The following is a 19,996-nucleotide window of genomic DNA, read 5'->3' on the forward strand; positions in this document are numbered from 1 at the left end:
ATCTCTAGATCACAGCATACAGAGAAAGCACTAGTGTGTCTGTTTGTCTGGGGCGTTTGTGGGCCTGCATCAACAACCAAGGGCATGGCACCGACCTGTAGTAGCTAACCACTTCCTGGTCCTCCTTCTGGCCCTCCTTGGCATCCTGGGCCAGCTCCCGGACGCTCTTGCTGCGGATCTCCTTGCCGTTGTCCTTCCAAAACAACCACACCTCCTCCTCGTCCTCCGCCTCCACCGGATTCTCTCCATTAGCCGGGGCCTCGATCTCAAACCTCGACAGCACCAGCCTGGGGGAGGGGGGGAATGGCGGCTTACAACTTATACAGGTACTCCTCACTTAACGACCTACCTGTTTAACGATCGTTCGGACTTACAACCAGCTTTCGGACCAGACGGTATTGTACGCTGCCTACAATACCGCGGCATGCGCGCTGCGTGCGCGGCGTCTCAGAGTCAAGCATCTCATCGCACTACCGTTCTCAGTCTCAGTCTCATTCCCGCAGTCTGTCAGTTTTCACTACACTAGCGTTCGCAATCACCACGGCCCCTTACCGTGAATCAACCAATTCACTGACGACCTGGTCCTAGGAACGGAACTCGGTCGTTAAGTGAGGAGCACCTACTTTCACCAACAACACCAAATGAAATAGAGGAGCTTACTTAGTTTCGATGAGGATGTCTGCGTTAATCGGGTCCAGCACCGCGTTGCAGATGAGCTCCTGAGTCACAGGGATAGACTTGTTCATGGACACGCACAGGTCCGACAGATAGTCCAAGAACCTAGAAACAAACACCACACAAAACAAGACGGAGCTTAGAGAAGGCCGAAGCCGTTACATACAGGCCTGGATGCCTGTGTTTACCTTCATCCCATGACGGGTGCTACGGGAAGGTGGTGGATCGGTGCCTATTTGGGAACCTGCGTCTAACTTTAACACCATCAAAAATAGAAAAAAATCAGTAAAGGCCCCATTTATCCAGACTTCTGGATCGGGCCGGTTCCCCGTTTGGTCAACGACACTCAGACAGAACTCAAAGTCAACATCGGCCCACGCTGTGTCAGCAAATCACAAACAGAGCCAAGGTCCTGCACAAACAGCTCCACTCAAACCCCGTCCGCATGCATTTGAATAAATTGACACGGGGGGGGGGGGGTTGTGTTTCTCAGAAAGCAATTCTGACCCCAAAGTGCCCTGCCTCACTGGTTTTACCTGGGTTCCCGGTTCTTCCTCACGAGGGTGACAAACGTGTCGATCTCTGCAGCAGTGATGTGCTTCTCCAGCAGCTTGCGGTTGTTGTGCAGCAGGGCGGTTATCGTGTCCTCCGCCAGCACATCGTAGCCAATCTGCTTCTGCATGAAGCGGAACTGCTTGGCTATGTACTCCTGCATGCCGAAAGAAGGCGAAAAAAATCAAAATTGATGAAAAACATTTAAAAATGAGGTTGTAGGTAGAGGGTTCCCGTCCCAATCTCGTAGTTTTTACCCCTGATCCCACGTGATTGTTGTCACATGTAGACATTACATGTTCTACCCAAATATTCTGAAAGCTAACAGCAGCAACAAAGTTCAAAACCATACCCTGGAGCTGACTTAATGGAAGCAAATACTTCATTTAAAGAGGACTTTGTAGTTGTATGTGGGGTAATAAAGTACCATAAAGACTTTCTGAGCTCCGGGTAATATCTTAAAACCTGATGTGTGAGCCGTTCTAGTTTAGTGCTGACATAACAGGACAGTGATTGATTGATTTTCCCCTTCGATCACGTCCCCCAACAACTCAACATCCTAGTTCAATGCCATCCTCCAACTGTCCATCGGGTGAGCTCACCTGGTTCTTCCTGTAATCCTGCTGGGAGTGGCGCAGCACTCTGTAGCAGAGCCGGCAAATGTGCCTGAAGGGAGCGTGGCGCTGGTCTCCGAGCTCCTCCAGTCGCAGCATGGGGCCGTCTCCGCTGTCTGTGAAGGGCGCTTGAAGAAGTTTGAAGATCTGGAAAGGAAAACAATTTGGCAATAAGAGCGTGCGACTCCATCAGAAGTGGATCAGTTGGCGGATGGAGGCTTCTCAAGCCGACCTGCTTGAGGATGTTCTGCTCCCTCATCAGCTTCTGTCTCTCCCTGTTGGGCTTGTTGACCATGATCTCCAGGACGTCCTGGCCACTGTTGGGGATGTCGACGACAAAGAACACCAGATCCTCCAGCAGCTTGGTCACAAACCTGGAGAAACGCAGCATGGTGGGTTCTCAATGCGTGTGCCTGACAAGAAAAGGCAAAGTCTTTAAGTCATAATGCGCCAATCGGTGATGGGTGGCTGACAGGGGGCATAAGGCCAGGAGAGACCCTGAACGTCCACCGGTCCATCGTACAGTAGGGTCACAAACAGCCTTTGTAGGCGGGAGGAAGCACATATAGACAAGGGCAGAACACACAAACTCTACTGTGGCGCCGTAACACGTGTTCAAAAGACTTCTTCCAACGTCTGTCCACACCTCCTTTCATTTTGCGTGATGGTGCCCTTCTCCAGTTTGCCAGCAATGGACGCCAACACTTTACTTGCGTCGTTGGCAAAGTCCAAGTCCCGCACTTCAGCAGGAGGCACGGGCACGATGGCGAAAGCTTCCTTGTCTTCTTTCACGGCCGACGTTCCGATCTGGCAAATAGCAAAGGATTTCACGGTAATTGTCATTGTAAAAACAACCTTGCTTGGTGTTTATGATGATGGGGGCGGGGGGGCTAACCCGTAGCATGACAGGCTTCTCCTCCTCCTTGTCGATGGGGTTGTTGGTGCTGTGGACCCATGTGTTGGTGCACAGGTGTCTTAGCCTCACGTAGGAGCTCCTGAAACACAATCATATTTAAATCATCTTATAATTAGAGCTATCGTGATTATTCAATTATTCTCTGATCACGAGTGTGAGTTGATCACAATGTTTTTGTAAAAATTATTTCGATTCCACAATCACGTCTCCATGCAAATTGAAGGGCAAATTTTAGAGACGACGTTAAGCCAATTTGAAGCCATTTTAATAAATGCTGCAGATAAAATGCAAATTTGGAGCCTTTCAGGCATTTAGATTGAGGAAAATGAACTCTCTTCTTCATAATGTGGGCATGTGTTATTACACTGTTATAAGCGTATACCATGTCGCATAAAATTAACAAAAGACAATTAAATTAAATCATATTATTATTTTGTATAAATATATAAAATATTTTTTATTATTAAAATTTGAATAATTTTTAATTCGCCCTCCGTGTTTTGAATAGGCTTTCAGTTCGGTCTGGTACACTATGCTCGATCCACGTTTAACCAATATCTATGTTGTGTATATGTAAACATTTGCATTTGGCTCACAGTAGTTATCACGGGGTATATTCCATTTCGGGCCTTGTTTACGCATATGTCCCGTGAACCCTTCAGTGGTAACTCTGGCCTCAGCTGGAAACAGCTTAGCGGCGTCACCGTTCATTCCCGGCACGCTTTAAGATTTCTGCTGACTAATGAAAAGTACGCGCCGGGCTCATCAGCTTTCCACGTCTCTCCCACACACACCCCTAATCCCTCTGCATGTCTGCGTATGTGTGTGGGTGTGTGTGTGTGTGTGTGTGTGTGTGTGTGTGTAGGTCCATCTATCTATATCCGCGTAACTCAGGCGCTCAGCACAGACAGCAGAAACTGGCCATGCGTTATATAATCACTTACTGAAACTCACAGGCTCAACATTGTTTATAACCCCCACACCTACGACTTGCCTACGTCTTCCCCAAAAATGGAGGAGGTACTTTGGGCAGGGGCAGGAGGTGGAGAAAGCTTGTGGCAGCTGCTGACTGGACACACAATGGAGCCTTTGACATGCCACACCCTATCTGATCACCTGATCAGACGCTGCAGCGACAGGTGTAAAATGTACAATTCTAAGTCTGTGAGCACATGGCGTCCTCAGCACACTGAGAAGAGGAGGGGAAACGCTGTGCTGCCGTGACAAAAAATCCCACTATACCTGATATTTACTGTTAATCTTTGGTTTTTAGGTTTATTGTCAGTTTTCTGTTGAACTCCTTACATTTCTCATGTTTAGAACGCTTGATTTAATAATTTTCAGGCTTATTTTGTCCAGTTTACTGTGCGGTTTGTTGTTGTGGTATGGGGATGGTGTGGTTTGAGCAGCCACACCTGTCCTGGATCTAGGTACTGTAATTGGGCCCAGGATCAGTGTGGCTGTACACCTGTTGCTCGTTGGTTGGTCTAACCAGCAACAGGTACTGTAAACCCCCATCCCCGCATACACACAAGAGAGGGGCCCTTGTCATGACCTGCTGTCTATCTGCTCCGGGGCTTGTTCTATCAAACGCCCTTTCTACAATAAACTTGCGCTTTCTCAACCCCATCGTCTGGGTCTCTGTGCCAGAGCTCCCTGAAAACATCACTTGCGTGGCATGTTACTGTATTGCTGTGCTGTACTGTTGTATACTGTACTGTATACGTATCTCCACACACACTACCCCACCTTATTCATATGCCACTTTACTGCACATATCTCTATATACATAATAGCCTATCCCATATACATAAGTCTATTCCCTTTATTTCTATTTGGTACCCCCACTCTGCATTACCTTTGAGTTCTTTATTTTAATGTATTCTTTATTATTCGACTTACTTACTGTATTACGTTTTAGGAATCTGTTAGTTAGTCAAGTAGAAATTTTAGGTAGCCATTGTATTCAGTCTAGAACTTATTGTGCATAATCACCGGGTGCATTGCATTGACATTTCACTGCATATAGTATGTATGAAAGTATGTATATGTATGTGATGAATAAACCTCTTGAATCTTGAATTTTGCAGGCGGTACTGCCACAATTGTATATTTCACTTTTCCCCCCAGATATTGACAATTTTTATATTTTTATGCTATTGTTTGTTCCCATTAGTGCCTATTGTTTTTGATACAAGGTGCTGTTGTAGCTTGTATCAAAAAGCTGTTGCAATCTGAGCTGTTGCAATCTATCTATCTACAGTATATCTATATCAATATCGTCTTTTGATGCACCTATCTATGTACTGTATCTATCTATCTATCTATATATAGTATGTATGTACTGTATACCTATCCATCTATATCTATCTACTGTATATCTATCTATTGTATATCTATCAATCTGTGCGTCATCATGTCAACGTGTTGAATTCTACACCACACCTATTTTTTATTGTTCTCTTTTTTTAAACCGGCATCACGATCAAAGGCAGAGGAGCAGATAAAGAAGGTTTGTCTACAACACCCACTCAGTCACACACACTGTGTCAACAGTTTCTGAGCCTGGTCACGGTGATTTCCCGTTTGTCATCGTTCTGGGACTTTCCTGACTACCGCACCATACCATCACGCATTGCAACTCTGACCAGACCATAAAGGTCACACACACACCCACACACCCACACACACACACACACACACACACACACACACACACACACACACACACACACACACACACACACACGACCAAAACAGATGCCACGTACAACTATCAGGATGATCAAAGCCACGCCAGAAAAATACACCAAAACATTGAAACTCATCTCTTCCCCATTTGACTTTTCTTATAAACAGCAGGACTTAGTGGGGTCATTACACAGGTCTCAGGTGTGTTTGCTTGCTTGTTTGCCTTTTTAAATCTGGCTTCTGATGTTTATCAGCCTCGGATGAGTGGATTTTAGCATCTTTCCCAAGTATCTGGAAAACAGCAGAATATTAAGATTCTGTTCAATCTCTACTGTAAGACAATCTGAACCTCCATGTTATGTTATGAAAAGTCCCAAAAAACAACAAAAAAATACAGAATTCTCATTATGTGTCATATCCAAGTAAAGATGTGATACAGACTTAGAAAAAAAGATGTACAACTGATTATACAAAATATATAATCAGCCACAACATTAAAACCCTTCACGAATAACCACTAATATTGTCTAGCTCCCCCTCTTGCCGCCAAAACAGTGCCGATCTGTTGAGGCATAGACTCCACAAGACCTCTGAAGGTGCCCTGTGGTATCTGGCACCAAAAGATAAGCAGTAAGTCCTGTAAGTTGTGAGGTGGGGGCCCCATGGATCGGGCTTGTTGTTTCAGCACATGCACAGATGCTCGATCCGATGTGACCCTTACCTTGGCCATCCACACAATGTAAAAGAAAACGTGATACACCAGACTAGGCTTCCTTCTTCCATTGCTCCATAGTCCAGTTCTGACGCTCAGGTGCCCATTGTATAGGCACTTTCAGCGGCGGACAGGGGTCAGTATGGGCACTCCCCATACGCAGCAATGACACCTTTATATCATAGCCAGCATTCACTTTTTCTGCAATTTCTGCTGCATTATAGCTCTTCTGTGGGATCGAACCAGACGGACGAGCCTTCACTCCCCACGCGCACCAAGGAGCCCACGGGCACCCATGACCCTGTCGCTGGCTCACCAGTTGTGGTTCCTTGGACCACTTTCAGTAAGTACGAACCACTGCATACTGGGAAGACCCCACAAGACCTGGGGTTTTAGAGATGTTCTCACCCAGTTATCTTGCCATCACAATTTGGCCCTTGTCAAAGTCGCTCATCTCAAGTCTATCTTTACGCTTGTCCATTTTTCCTGCTTCCAACACATCAACTTCAAGATCTGACTGTTCACTTGCTGCCTAATATATCCCACCACTTGACAGATGCTACTGGAACGAGATGAGCAATATTATTCATTTCACCTGTCAGTGGTTTGAATCTTGTGGCTTTGGATGATGTGGCTGGTGTATATACATTTAAACCACACTTTGTATTTCTATTGTGTGTTTTATTTTTCATTTTATTTGCATTTTCTTTCTGTGCAGCACTTTGAGTTGCATCTCCTGTATGAATTGTGATATGCAAAAATGTTTATTATTATTGAATAATAATAATAATAATAATAATAATAATTAATATAGCTGTAGGCGGCAATACACAGGGTCCAGTTTAGTTCTGTTAGGTACGTATTACAGTTTTCAGAGTTTCCATAATGCCGGGATCAGACTACACAAATTCAGCCCGATTTTGACCTGATTTTGTCGTGGTCGACTGTGGTGTGGGGATGGTGTGGTTTGAGCAGCCACACCTGACCTGGATCTAGGAAATTGGGATCAGAGTGCCTGCATACCTGTTGCACGTTGGTTGGTCTAATGAGCAGCAGATAAAACCCCCATCCCCACACACACTCAGGATACGAGCCTGTGTCATGACACATGTCTATCTGCGCCTGGCTAACTCCAGCTGGTCGTCATTCTACAATAAACAGGTGTTTACAATCCCCAACTTCTGTGTCTCTGTGCCGGAGGTCCCTGAACGTGTGGTAGGCGAAAATGCCACACTGGCAACTGAACAGGGACTCTCCGGCACAGGGAAGGGACACAGAGGGTCCGAAGACGCCCTGAGGCCACCAGTGGGTCAACGGGCGGCCCCAGAACCAACCCTCTCCCGACTGGCAGCAGCAGCACCTAGGGTGTCCGGCGGAGGACCGGGGGAGAAGCGGGCACAGCAACCACCACAGGTAACCATTGGCAGCTAGCTTCTCCACCCAGCAGCCACCGCCGGGACCATCCAGCAGCCCAGCAGCCAGGCCACCTCTCGAAGCAGGCCCTGCGACAGCCATGACTGGCCACGCCTTCACCAGCCAACACAGCAGCTTGAGGTCCCACGCCTCGGAAGCGAGGAGGGGAGTCTGCATCGTCACACTGGGGGAAGGAAGCCGGTCGACTGTGGTGTTCCGTGAAACCAGGTCCCCTGGAAGTGGATTCAGTTAACTTCCTTTTGGACATATGTTGGTTTGAGGTATGGGAACCCTGTTTTACTGTCTGGTGTTTTTATTATATAAGGTATAGGAAGGCTGCGTCAGAGTCTGTCCTTTACAGGTACAGCAACCTGGTTTCAGAGCCTGTTTTTTAGTTGTTGTTTTTTTCATTTTCTGTTTTCTGCTTGGTGGTGGGGTAGGCTTCGGCCGGGTATTCTCCCTGGCCTCAGTTTGGTGTCAGGTGTGTGGGGACGGTGTGGTTTGAGCAGCCACACCTGACCTTGATCTGGGTAATTGGGATCAGAGTGGCTGCATACCTGTTGCACGTTGGTTGGTCTAACAGGCAGCAGGTGGAATCCCCACACACACACACACACACTCAGGATAGGAGCCTGTGTAGTGACACGTGTCTATCTGCTTCTGGCTAATTGCAGCTGGCCCACTCTCTACAATAAACTGGTGATTACAACCCCTGTCTTCTGTGTCTCTGTGCCAGAGGTCCCATGAATGCGCCACCCAAGTGGCGCGTGGTAAGCGAAACTGCCACACCGACAAATTTCCGGTGTCGGGCCCATATATGAACGTCAGGAACCACGAACGGGCATCTTTACTCTGCATAGTGTAAACTTAACACCTCATCCTATGTTGCCGCTATGCAGTAGCAGCCGGCCAAATGCAGTTCAGGCGGAACGAGGCGGTTAACGAAATTACTCATTGGATGGATTATTACAACATTTGGCCGTCTGCTACTGTGCAGCGGCAACATAAGGTGAGCTGGGAGGACCTGGGAGTCCACATCACAGAGGATTTAACATGGACTTTACAAACAGACACTCTGGTGAGAAAGGCGAGGCAGAGTCTTTACCACCTCAGGCAGCTGAGGAAATTCTGGGTCTCGGTGAGGATCCTCAAGTCCTTCTACTCTGGAGCAGTGGAGAGCATCCTGACAGGCAACAATACTACCTGGTTTGGGAACTGTACTGCTCAGGACAGGCGGGCCCTGTAGAGGGCGTTCAGCTGAACGTACCACTGGAACTACACTCCCCTCCCTAAAGGACTTGTACAACAGGAGGTGTAGCAGCAGAGCCCGCACAATCATGAAGGATCCTCACCACCCCAACAACAGACTGTTCCAGCTGCTGTGGTCAGGCAAGCACCTCCGTAGTCAAGCAGCGAGAACAGAGAGACTGAGATGGAGTTTCTTCCCACAAGCCATAAGAACTGTCAACGCTGACCTCACCAGGGGTCCTCACTGAACCACACACACATAGGCTCCACTACCTTCTGTACTTTATGTAGCACACTGTACTGTATACTGTGTCACTGTTCTGGGTTGTTCGGTGTTACTGTATTGCCACGCTGTACTGTTGTATACTGTGCTGTGTATCTCACAAACACGACCTCACTTTATTCACATGCCATTTTAATGCACATATCTGTATATACATAAATAGCCTATCCCTATACAAAAGTCTATCCTATATACATAAGCCTATTCCCGTTATCTATTTTGTACCCCCACCCTGCATTTCCCCTGAGTTCTTATTTTATTTTATTCTATATATTTTTATTTTACTCTATAGTATTCGACTTACTGCATTACGTTTTAGGAATCACTTAGTTAGTCAAGTAGAAATTCTTAGGTAGGTACTGTGTTCAGTCCAGTACATATTGTGTGTAATCACCGGGTGCGTTGCATTGACATTTCACTGCATATATGTATGAAAGTATGTATATGTATGTGATAAATAAACCTCTTGAATCTTGAGGGGAATTAAAGTTTACATCTTCAATTTTGCAACATAAATTTATACTGTGGGCACGGTATTATGGGAAAGGCTTACGGTTCAAAACCGTGGTTGCTTGATACCGTGGTATACCTTAAAACGGTATACTGTTACATCCCTAATTACGATATTTTTTCGGATCATTCAGTGCAGATACAAAAGAAAGGGACGGTTCCTCCAAAGGTTCTTAAAACTACCTGCGGTGTGAAAATGCTTTCTGTGACTGGGACGTGTAGTTTTTCGGGGTTTTGTAAAAATGCAGCACGAGTTTCCTTTAAACACAGCATCGGCTCAAGGCGTCTGTCACGCGTCATTGTGAATGCCTTCTGAGAGACTTCCGAGAGATGTCACAAAGTGCCCTGCTTCTGAGACAAATCAAATTGCGCCAACGTTCTTCTACTTCCAGTAAAATTACAACAGTTTTTTTACTAACTTCTGCTCCAAATGGACATCGATATCGATCAACACCGAGATATCTGAAACATCCCGGTTCTAACAAGACCTCAACCATGTCTACACGGTTGTCTTGTACCAGATACTTTTGGTTTACTGCCCAAAAAATGGCAAGATTAAAAATGAATCTAAATAAAGCTGCAGGCAGAAATACACAGGGTCCAGTTTAGTTGTGTTAGGTATGTATTACAGTTTTCCAGGTTATTTGAAATGAGTTACGAGTGATAATTTTCCAAGTTTTATTTGAACGCCACATCGGCTCCTCCGGTCTGTCTTCTGAACAAGCATAACTACTGCGCAAAGCAACCAGGTCTACACAGTGCAACTCTCCGAATGCGATTGAGCGCCAGAGACGAAGCCTGGACTTATATAGCATTCCTTCATATTGTCACAAAGTGCCCTACTCCACAAACTAATCAAGGTATGCCCCGTTCTTCAGCTTCCGGTATATTTGCAACAGTTTTTTACTAATTCCTGCTCCAAATGTAGATCGATTTGGCCCAAACTTGAAGATGTCTGAGACGTCTCAGTTCTAACGAGACCTCAACCATGTCCATGAGTAATATTGAATAATTAACTAAGGTTAATGATATAACAAACTACAATTCAAATTGAAATATAACCAGAGCTTAATTGTGCCGGATCCTGCCCGAACATGATCTGATTTGCTCTCCAATCTATCTTGCTGCGCGATCAGAGCGATCCCCACGCATCGCCGTTCCCAGTTTCTCCAAACAAAACCAATAATAACAGATTGGGGTTTTTTTCATCATAGATGTATTTATTTTCCTAATTGAATGAAACAAAAATTCTTTTTTTTTTTTTTAACCTGAGATGCTGCCTCTGCGGGGCGCCCTACAAGTTGGTTCTGGATGTGCCATGTCACGCAATGATGACACAGTGAGAAAGTGACGCTTATCTGTGACCAATGAGTAGTCTACAATGTGTTCACGTGACCTTAAGAGGGGTGAAAAAACACAAATTTGGCCGATGTGGATGAAACTTGGGCGACAGCTTGTCTAGACTGTCCCAAAGACAACTATTATTCATGTCTGTGAGTACGAGGGCCTCTGAGCGCCAGACAGTTCGACCACCATTTTGTTCTGAACAAAAACAATAGGGCTCCCGCCCCTTCGGGCTGGACACCTAATAATAATAATAATTATAATAGATACATACCATTATGTACTATTTGACAATATTTGCGCTTTGTTTATTATAATTATCAGTATTAAGGGCATATTAATGTAAGAGAATGTTGGTTTACCGCACTCTTGAAAGTAATGATTCCTGCACTTTTATATTGCAATTCACCACTTTGCTTAATCACTCGGCCTCCTATAATTATAATTTTAGAATGTAATGTTTGTTTGCACTTCTGGAAGTAGCAGACAGCCTTGAGATTTACAGCATGCATCTTGGCATGCGAGTTAATGATCAACATCAGCCTAACCTCAGACTCGACGAGGAGATAGGGGTAGTTAATATCTGCAGAGCGGATGTTGACTTTTATTTTGCTGACTGTGGTACTATGTGTTGAACCCACATACTTTGCACAGTGCAATTTGAGGTTTTTCGCAAAGCGATTCCAAACCTCAGACCTGGCTGGACTCGCATGTGCAACTACTGGGGTCTTGAGTGTGCTTCAAACCTAAAATGGCAAACGACGAGGACATACCGGAAGACCATGCATATTCCTATGGAGAGACAAGTTTCGGTCCGACAGTATTAGCAGAACTGATGTTGGTCAAGTTTTTAGTGGAACTGGGCTTAAAACAAAATAAATAAGTCATGCATTTCAAAATTATGATGATATTAACGTTAACGTTGGTTGTCTCATTACAAATCGCACAATAAATCACATAATTTGCACTTTGTAAGGACTATATAAAGGGCGTTTTAAACTCTCATTCATGGAACATGGTAAATCCAAGCGAGCAAGTGCAAACGAGTGAAATTCAAGACGCAGTTCATCTGACAGCAACAGATACAATTACGCATTCGATGTGAAACAAGCTTTACTGCCTTGCACTGCATTTACAACAAGTCTTGCTTCTATATTTACAACCTAGTTTTTATATAGAAGCGGCCCTGGATTTCGAATCCTCAGGTTTGAGGGGGCGGGGTCGCAGGGGTGCAAGACCTTATACCTCTAGGTGTACAAAAGGATATATCAATCTATTTAAAAATGAGCCTTTGCTGCTGGTTGTCACTCTGTCAAATCTAACACTGTTTTGACATCGGTTCCACTGATACCAACAGGGACTGTTAGCCACACTCCCATGCCGACGTTGTCCGTCAGCATAATTTATTAATGACAATAAACACGTGTTAATGTATAAATGTGTGGATGTCTCCTCAATACAAGAAGAGAAAATTGTGCAATATCTTGAACATCGAGTATAATGTGTGTGTGTGTGTGTGTGTGTGTGTATGTGTGTGTGTGTGTGTGGTTTTGAAGGAGTGGCTGGGGGAGGTAAGCATTTGATAGAGCCTTAACACTATAGGACCCTTATACTGAAGATAAAGATAAAAGATAAAGGTTCTTTATTAACCCCCAAAAGAAAATTCCAGAGTTGCAGCAGCAATTACATGAACATGATGAAGTTCCTGTAACTTTTAACCATAATTTGCAGTTGAAAGCAATGCTATTTTTTTAAGAAGAAGATTCTATATTTGTCACACACACCACACATGCACTCATGCGGCGACTAACACACACACGCTTCAAATGGTGGCCGGTGAGATGACTTCTCTGTTCTATGCTGCAGTGCACAGCATACAGCGACGTGCCCGGGCACCACATACAAGTGTCCATAGCTGGTCAGACGATGTTCTGCGTGTTTTTGGTGGGGGTCCTTATTGATGTTACAAGGAGGAAACCCCATGTGAGCACAGAGAGAACATGCTCCACACAGAAAGGCCCCTACTCGGGAGATACCCCGCCGGAGCACGGTGCCAACAGTGCCCCAGGTGGGAATGGAACCCAGGACCTACTGTGCCACCGCACCCATACCCATTTGAGTGTTTGTGTGTGTCTGTGTGTAGATCACCTGGGCACCATGGCGTCCCCACCTCTCAGGGTGGTGGGGTCCAGCTCAAAGATGGAGGAGATGTCCATGCCATCGGGCACAGGTACCAGGGTGTACATGACCTTCTCCTGGGGAGCGCGCAGACGCGCTCGCAGGGCTTCATGGTCGGCATCCAGCTGCCCAACGACAAAACGCAAAAGCTGTGTAAAGTGGATGTACACTGAAGGCAGCACAAAAAAAAAAAATTTAATGACTGTACTGAGGGAACCAGTGATCCAATAGTCGTCAACATGTAGCAGGAGCTCTTCTCATCATCTGTGCAACACTGCCCTTTAGAGGCGATTGAGTATCACATGCCTCAGATAAGAGCCATGCTGACACCCTGTGGTAATCTACTGTTATTACTCACAATTAAAGCACAAGCGTCTCTTCTACTACATCAGGGGTGTCAATGTTAATCTTAGATGCTATTTTGGGCTGATGAATTTGGAATCAAGCATATGAAATCAACAGTTTTTTATCAACCTCCTCTTAGTGCTCTCACATCTCGAGCCCCACATGCCCTCACATCTGTAATGTGCATTTACGTACGTTGATGTTTCATTTTCTTTCATTTTCAAGATTCAAGATTCAAGAGGTTTATTTGTCACATACATATACATAGGTCCATACATATATGCAGTGAAATGTCTTTTATGGACAAGACTGAGTAGATAAAATAAAATCTTATCAATAGACCTCAAATAAAGTGCTATCGATTCAGCAGTATTCAGCAGTATCTATTCAGAATTGGAATCAGAATCCAAATCAGTTTATTCCACCCGGTATATTTACAAATACTAGGAATTTGTTCTGGTGAGGTTTGGTGCATTTCACAGATGGTTAACATTAAAAAAAGCTCAACAGTTTCAAAAACAGTAAAAAACAATAAAAAGGGTTAAGCTTAGTAAAAAAATTAATAAAAATTGTCATATATATATACAAGAAGCCAAAACATAAAAAATACAAAACCGAAAATAGTCAGATAACTAAAAATATGTGGAAAAAAAAATCCTTGTGTACCCCCCAATCATCCCGGGGGCCGGAACGGACGCCTCAGCAGACCAAATCCGGCGTGCGGGCCTTATGTTCGACATCCCTGTACTACATGAACTCAGGGCACATGAAACTTAAGTGAAGGCGATTATCCTTCACTGATGAAAGGCGGCTTTATCCGACCACCAAGGGGAGGAACCACACACAATACATTGTCAGGTCGACAGAGTTCAGCTCTAGTGACATTTGCGAGGCTAAAGCACAGATAATTAGACAGTACCTGAAAGTTAAAGGGTGTGAAGTCCACAACCTGGGAGAGAGGGAAGGGGGAGGAAAAGAAAGGAGCAGTTGAGGCACAATCAGGCGACACTGCAAAGCAAAGATGGGTGGAGGGGGTAGAGGTGGTTGTGGTGGTGGTGGTGGTGGTGGATGACTTACCGATGAGTGCTGCTCAGCGTTCTCCTCCTCAAAGTCTGGATTCACCTGGGGGGAAAAAAACAGAGACCCTCTTATTTCAAACGGACATTGTAGTCATCCCAACTATGGGAATACTTGAAAAGAGGCGAAGAGAGGCCCACACACCTCACCCACCTCGGCAGCCAGGTACCACCCCGTGGCCAGATGTTTGAACCGGAACAGGCTGTTCCAGTAGCCCGCCCCTCCCCGGCACGGGTCGTGGTGGACCACCTGGCGGAAGGGGGGAAATGGCATGTTCGATCATGACATTTTTGACCGATTTTTAATGGAAACAAATGATGACTTTCTTTATTCCTTTGGCATTAAATTAATGCAAAAACAATGCATTAAAGTATAACCATTAAAAGTATAATTATTTCTTATAGTTTCTTCTATTAGTTTGTCTTACATAGTTTTAAGTAAAAATATAATATGATGTAAAATATAGAAATAAAAAGGTGAAATATAAATATAATAATAATGTATTATGACATAAATAATAATATAAATATATAAAAAATGTTTATAAAAATATATATATATATATATAAAATATACATATAATATATATATATAATATGAAAATATTTTAATTAATTTAATTTATTTATTTATTTTATTTTTATTATTTTTATTTTATTTTCTGAAATAAAAAATTTATCCACTTTTATAGAGACAAGACGCTTAATATAATACTAAATACAAAAAACATTTCTATGTCCTCATTGCAACAAAGTGCATATGTCTGAACTTGGTTTTACTAGGCTAACAGCTCACCTCCACCTCCCAGAGTGCTTTGCTGCTAGTGGCAGATGTGGCGGACTGGCGGCCCGTTGTCCTGAGAAACACGTGCTGTTGCTTCCTGTGGTCGTCGCAGGTGAGAAACTTCTCCTGTTCTGCATGGAACAGACGCACCACGTCGCCCTGAAAGCCCCAAAAAGCAGTGCGTCATCGGTCAATACAGCCCACTCAGAGTTCCAGATTGTGTTGTGAATTTGTTTTCTTTTTTGTAAGAGTATACCCCTTTGAGGATGGTTTCCTTGTTGTCGCACCATTTCATGAAGAGCACCACCTTCCAGCTGGTGTTGCAGTTCACCGAATTCACCTGGAAGGGAGAAGAGAGAGCAGAGGCCAAAAGCATAAAAACATCATAATCATAATCATAAATATAATCATAATCATAAATTAATCACTAATCATCAACTATCCTCAACAATTATTTTTTAATCTTCTTTTATCATCCATTTTGAATATCGTTTTACTGTTATTTTTAGATTATATTTGTTGTTTATCATTAGGTTTAGTGTATTTTGCCATATATTTCCATACTGTATATTGCCATTTTCTTTTTTTTATTTCTTTATTATTATTATGCTTTGTATAGAGTTTACTGTCAGGTTTATTGTACATTCTATATTTTTTCCATATCTTGCTATTTTCTTTTTCATAATTTCATAGTATTGCTTCATTAATTATTATTTTGGCTTCTGTTTTTTGAGCTATTGGGACAACACAATTTCCCTCTGGGGATGAATAAAATATCCATGTATCTATCATCTAACCATCCATCCAGCTATCCATCCATCAAATCAAGTTTCATTGCAAAACCTACTGGCCCAAATCCATGATGATATTGTATTTTTCAGGTTGGCAGGAAGGGCATTAATATTATTGTGGAATGCAAATACACAATCTGTAAAATTAACTCCTTGATGTGTGTGGCTATGTTTAAAAATACAAGATGATGAAAAAGTCATCCTAATCTCTTATTTTGAGTGATTAATTAGGGAAGTTACAGTGGATTTGGTTGCACACACCCACCCACCCACCCACCCACCCACACACACACACACACACACACACACACACACACACACACACACACACACACACACACACACACACACACACACACACACACACACACACACACACACACACACACACACACACACACACAACCCCAGGTGACTACGTACCTCATTACAACCGGGGTTATCCACGAGCTGATGGCTGCTGGCGTGCAGTGGCTGTCCAGCATTTACAGGGTTAAGGACAACTTTGTCACCAATCACCACCTAATTAAGAAGAAAGAACAAAAAAAAGACTGTAATGAAATAGTGAATAATACATGTCCTCCCGTGAAGAATAGAATACTTTATTTGACTTTCTACCAGTAACGTCATCATATGCATAGCAGTTGCTCAAGTTGCCTCCCCTTCAAACGTTGTTCAAATGCTGTTAGATCTGGTAGGCGTGCCTGAAGATTGATCGCAGTGACATATTGATAGACTCATGTCTGCTGCCCAGTAGACTCTAGGGGCAATATTGCGAGCAAAATTGTGTGAAAGTTATTAGAATATGTCACTGGCAATTAATAGCAGGACAATGATGGAGCTCACTGGTCATTTATCATGGACAATAATGGGAGTGTCAATTTTATTTTGATTTGATGTCTGCAACCCAGTGTTCACTAGTCAGCTATCAATAAGAATGCAAGATGGACTGTAGCTGATAAAAAAAAAAAAAAAAAAAAAAAAAAGTATTTTAAATCAAACATTCAGGTCTGTGTCTAAGTTATGGAAGTATGTGTTGTGTACGTTTGTAAAATGTCGGTGCTGGCATTGGAAACTAAAATTGTTGTTTTCTTCATCAGAATCAAAAAATGTTTCTCCTTCATCCTTTATTTTCAGAAATGCAGATGTGTCTTTTTAGCGGTTCCCCATAAATCAAGCCCCAATAATTAATGGAACTTAAAGGCCACCCACAGCCATTTCACATCCTGCTTTCCCCGTCAGGTAGCGCTTTAACGAGCTTGAAATGTTGACTTGTTGGTGTGAAAATCAGTTGCTATATATCGCAATGGAGGTGCAAAAGAAAAATATGAAATAGATTAAATAAAACAAAGGAGGTGACATTTTAACACTGTCAGCAGATTTCCTTCAACCCGAGTCGAACATGTAACGTGCCAGCAAGACACTGAGCATATCCCGGCATGGTGTGCCACTCGGTACCCGTTCGGTGCACTGAAGTTGTGTTTAAAGCTCGCTGCTGAAAGCACAGGGGCTCTCCTCTACTCACACTGTCTCCCAGCGAGCGCAGTTTGTAGAAGGGCTGGATGTAGAACCAGGAGCCCTCGTTGCCGGCCGAGTCCAGCGTCACCCTCATGGCGTTTTTCTCCAGCAGCGCAGGCAGCCGCTTGTTCACTGTCAGGTACTTATTGCTCTTCAAGTGCAACAGCTGAATGAAACAGACAGTCATGCCAATGTATTCAATTGTCTTTAGTTTTACACAATGGTTTATTTTTACATGAGAAAGAGAGTGTTTTGGTAGCCAGCGGGCAAAAGAGAGACGCCCGACATGATCAGTCGGACTTGGGTCACAGGACCCGAGGGAGCCAGCCTCCTAAAATGTCATTCCTCATTACGGCGCTTTTGAGGTCCGTTTTCTCCTGTCAGTAACTCGGGGTACTTGAATTTGTTCGCTGTTCTTAAATGTTTTCCCATGACCTCTGTTGCAGCTAAATTTTTACCCATTTAACCAACCATTCTGAGAATTTTCAAAGCGAAAGCAGCTTACCCACAAACTGGTAAAAAACCGAGGCACTTTTAGACACTTTAATAAGTGCAGTTTTGGTGCTCACAGAGAATGAAGACACGATTGCACTTTTGCTGTGCTGCCCCTGTGTAATAAACCCAAAGATATTAAAAGAAAATAATAATAATAATGTGGCAGAGTTAGAAAACCCCAGAAGCTCTTGAAAACAATCCTGCATTTCTACAGCAAACCTGTTGACAACGAGTAAACTGAATTTGAACTGAATCCAATATAATTTTAGTTATGGCTTTCTATTTTAGGACGGTACAGGGGCAAGTAGCTGGTTAGTTCCTTATCAACCCGCTAAAGCACTTCCGCGTAACAATCATCGGTGAGAACGTCCTTCAGCCTTTGGATAATACGGTGCCCAAGCAGAGAGTGAGACAAGGCCCAAGTCAGCCGATCCAGCAGATCCATGCCAGATCTAATCAAGCGGACGGTGTGACATTATACGGCAGTGCCAGGTGCCACTGCAGCCACCAGGCCGAGACGGCTTCTCTTCGTCGTACCTGAATGACGTTTCCATACTGGATGACTGTCCCGAGGAGCTTGCGGTTTTCTGACTCGTTCTGCTTCTTCTCCAAATCGGCGGCGTGCTGTAAAGCGAGACCCGGAATGGAATGGTCGGAATTGAAGGGAACAAAGTCAATTTACAAACACTATCCAAGTCCAAATTCACGGGTGTAGCAGGAGCGACTCCTCGACACTTACGTGGAGTTTGTTGAGGAGCACCGTATCGGTGGTGCTGTTGCCCCCAGGTTTCGCCGCTTTCCAGAACTGTTTCTGTGCCGAGTATCTGTTCATGGGGCACAGCTTGAAAAGGCAGTCTGAGGGGGGTAAGGGGGTGAGGAAGAAATGAGAACAGTCGAAAGAAAGTTACGAAAAAGATCAAGTGCACAAAGGCCTCAGTTGAGCTCTCTGGCATGTGAGCGTGTATGTTAATACTTTGAGCTCGGGCCGGGTGACATATCGTTATAATATCGATATTGTAGTATGAGACTATCGTCTGGGAATTTGGTTGTTGAAATATGTCGTTAGGCTCTTTAAGGCTGCATTACAGTAAAATGACAACATTTTCTGAACTTCATAGACTGTTGTAATCAATGCCTCAAATATCTACATCCCCCATATTATCATCGTATTTGATATTTAGTCAATATTGCCCAGCCCTATACTTACCCCTACCTGAAAAAAAATCAACCATAGCGAGGTAAGGGTGAAAGTTACAGGGAAAATAAGTGTTATTTGGAATGAAAAAACGACCTGTGTGACTGTTACAGTGGCATTGACCTCTGGGAGTTTTACCTCCGCGGGACGCTACTTTGCGCGTATCTCCGTGGCTTCTCCTGTACGGGATGTATACATCACATAGCCACAACAGGAGACCTAATAAGCTTTGACAGTAGTAAAAATAGCCGCACTGGCAAGCCTCCACTGAAAATGCGGCCAACCAAGATGACGCCGTCCAGGGATTAGACAGAGCGAGAGAGAGAGAGAGAGAGAGAGAGAGAGATGGCTAGAGTAACAGAGGAGTTGCGGAAACAAAGGAAGGAGGCAAACAGGGTGTGAAAGAGAAAGTGGGGCAGTGGGAGAGGAGAGACGAGAGGCATCCCTGTGGGGGGACGGGGGACGGCGGTCGGGGGTCGGTGAGTGAGTAGGGCAAGGTGAAAATCTAAATCTGGGATAGACCAACAGCATTATCTCGGACTAACGGCACCGCGCATAAGCAGGTGAACTCAGAAGATGAGCGGGATTAACTGCTTTGGTTCTCCGAGACAATTACTTTTTCGAGATACAAGGAATAGATCGATGGTTTCGATCGG

At 44.1% G+C, this 19,996-nt stretch overlaps 1 protein-coding gene across 1 annotated transcript in view; it reads right to left on the reverse strand.

The window, feature by feature from the left end:
* itpr1b (inositol 1,4,5-trisphosphate receptor, type 1b) overlaps positions 1 to 19,996 on the reverse strand; it is a gene marked incomplete at its 5' end in the record, with an annotated part of 94,949 nt that overhangs the window by 62,627 nt on the left and 12,326 nt on the right. Inside the window, 16 exons of the mRNA XM_080000045.1 lie at positions 96 to 287; positions 661 to 780; positions 1,212 to 1,384; positions 1,830 to 1,988; positions 2,074 to 2,215; positions 2,488 to 2,648; positions 2,737 to 2,836; positions 13,107 to 13,261; positions 14,559 to 14,603; positions 14,712 to 14,807; positions 15,354 to 15,500; positions 15,598 to 15,681; positions 16,556 to 16,654; positions 17,658 to 17,816; positions 18,683 to 18,769; positions 18,885 to 19,000. Of these exons, the coding sequence (XP_079856171.1) occupies positions 96 to 287; positions 661 to 780; positions 1,212 to 1,384; positions 1,830 to 1,988; positions 2,074 to 2,215; positions 2,488 to 2,648; positions 2,737 to 2,836; positions 13,107 to 13,261; positions 14,559 to 14,603; positions 14,712 to 14,807; positions 15,354 to 15,500; positions 15,598 to 15,681; positions 16,556 to 16,654; positions 17,658 to 17,816; positions 18,683 to 18,769; positions 18,885 to 19,000 (2,035 nt within the window). The remainder of the gene's footprint in view (positions 1 to 95; positions 288 to 660; positions 781 to 1,211; positions 1,385 to 1,829; positions 1,989 to 2,073; positions 2,216 to 2,487; positions 2,649 to 2,736; positions 2,837 to 13,106; positions 13,262 to 14,558; positions 14,604 to 14,711; positions 14,808 to 15,353; positions 15,501 to 15,597; positions 15,682 to 16,555; positions 16,655 to 17,657; positions 17,817 to 18,682; positions 18,770 to 18,884; positions 19,001 to 19,996) is intronic.

This window comes from Zeus faber (genome assembly GCF_960531495.2).
Source record: "Zeus faber genome assembly, chromosome: 5".
In the NCBI taxonomy this organism is placed as follows: Eukaryota; Metazoa; Chordata; class Actinopteri; order Zeiformes; family Zeidae; genus Zeus; species Zeus faber.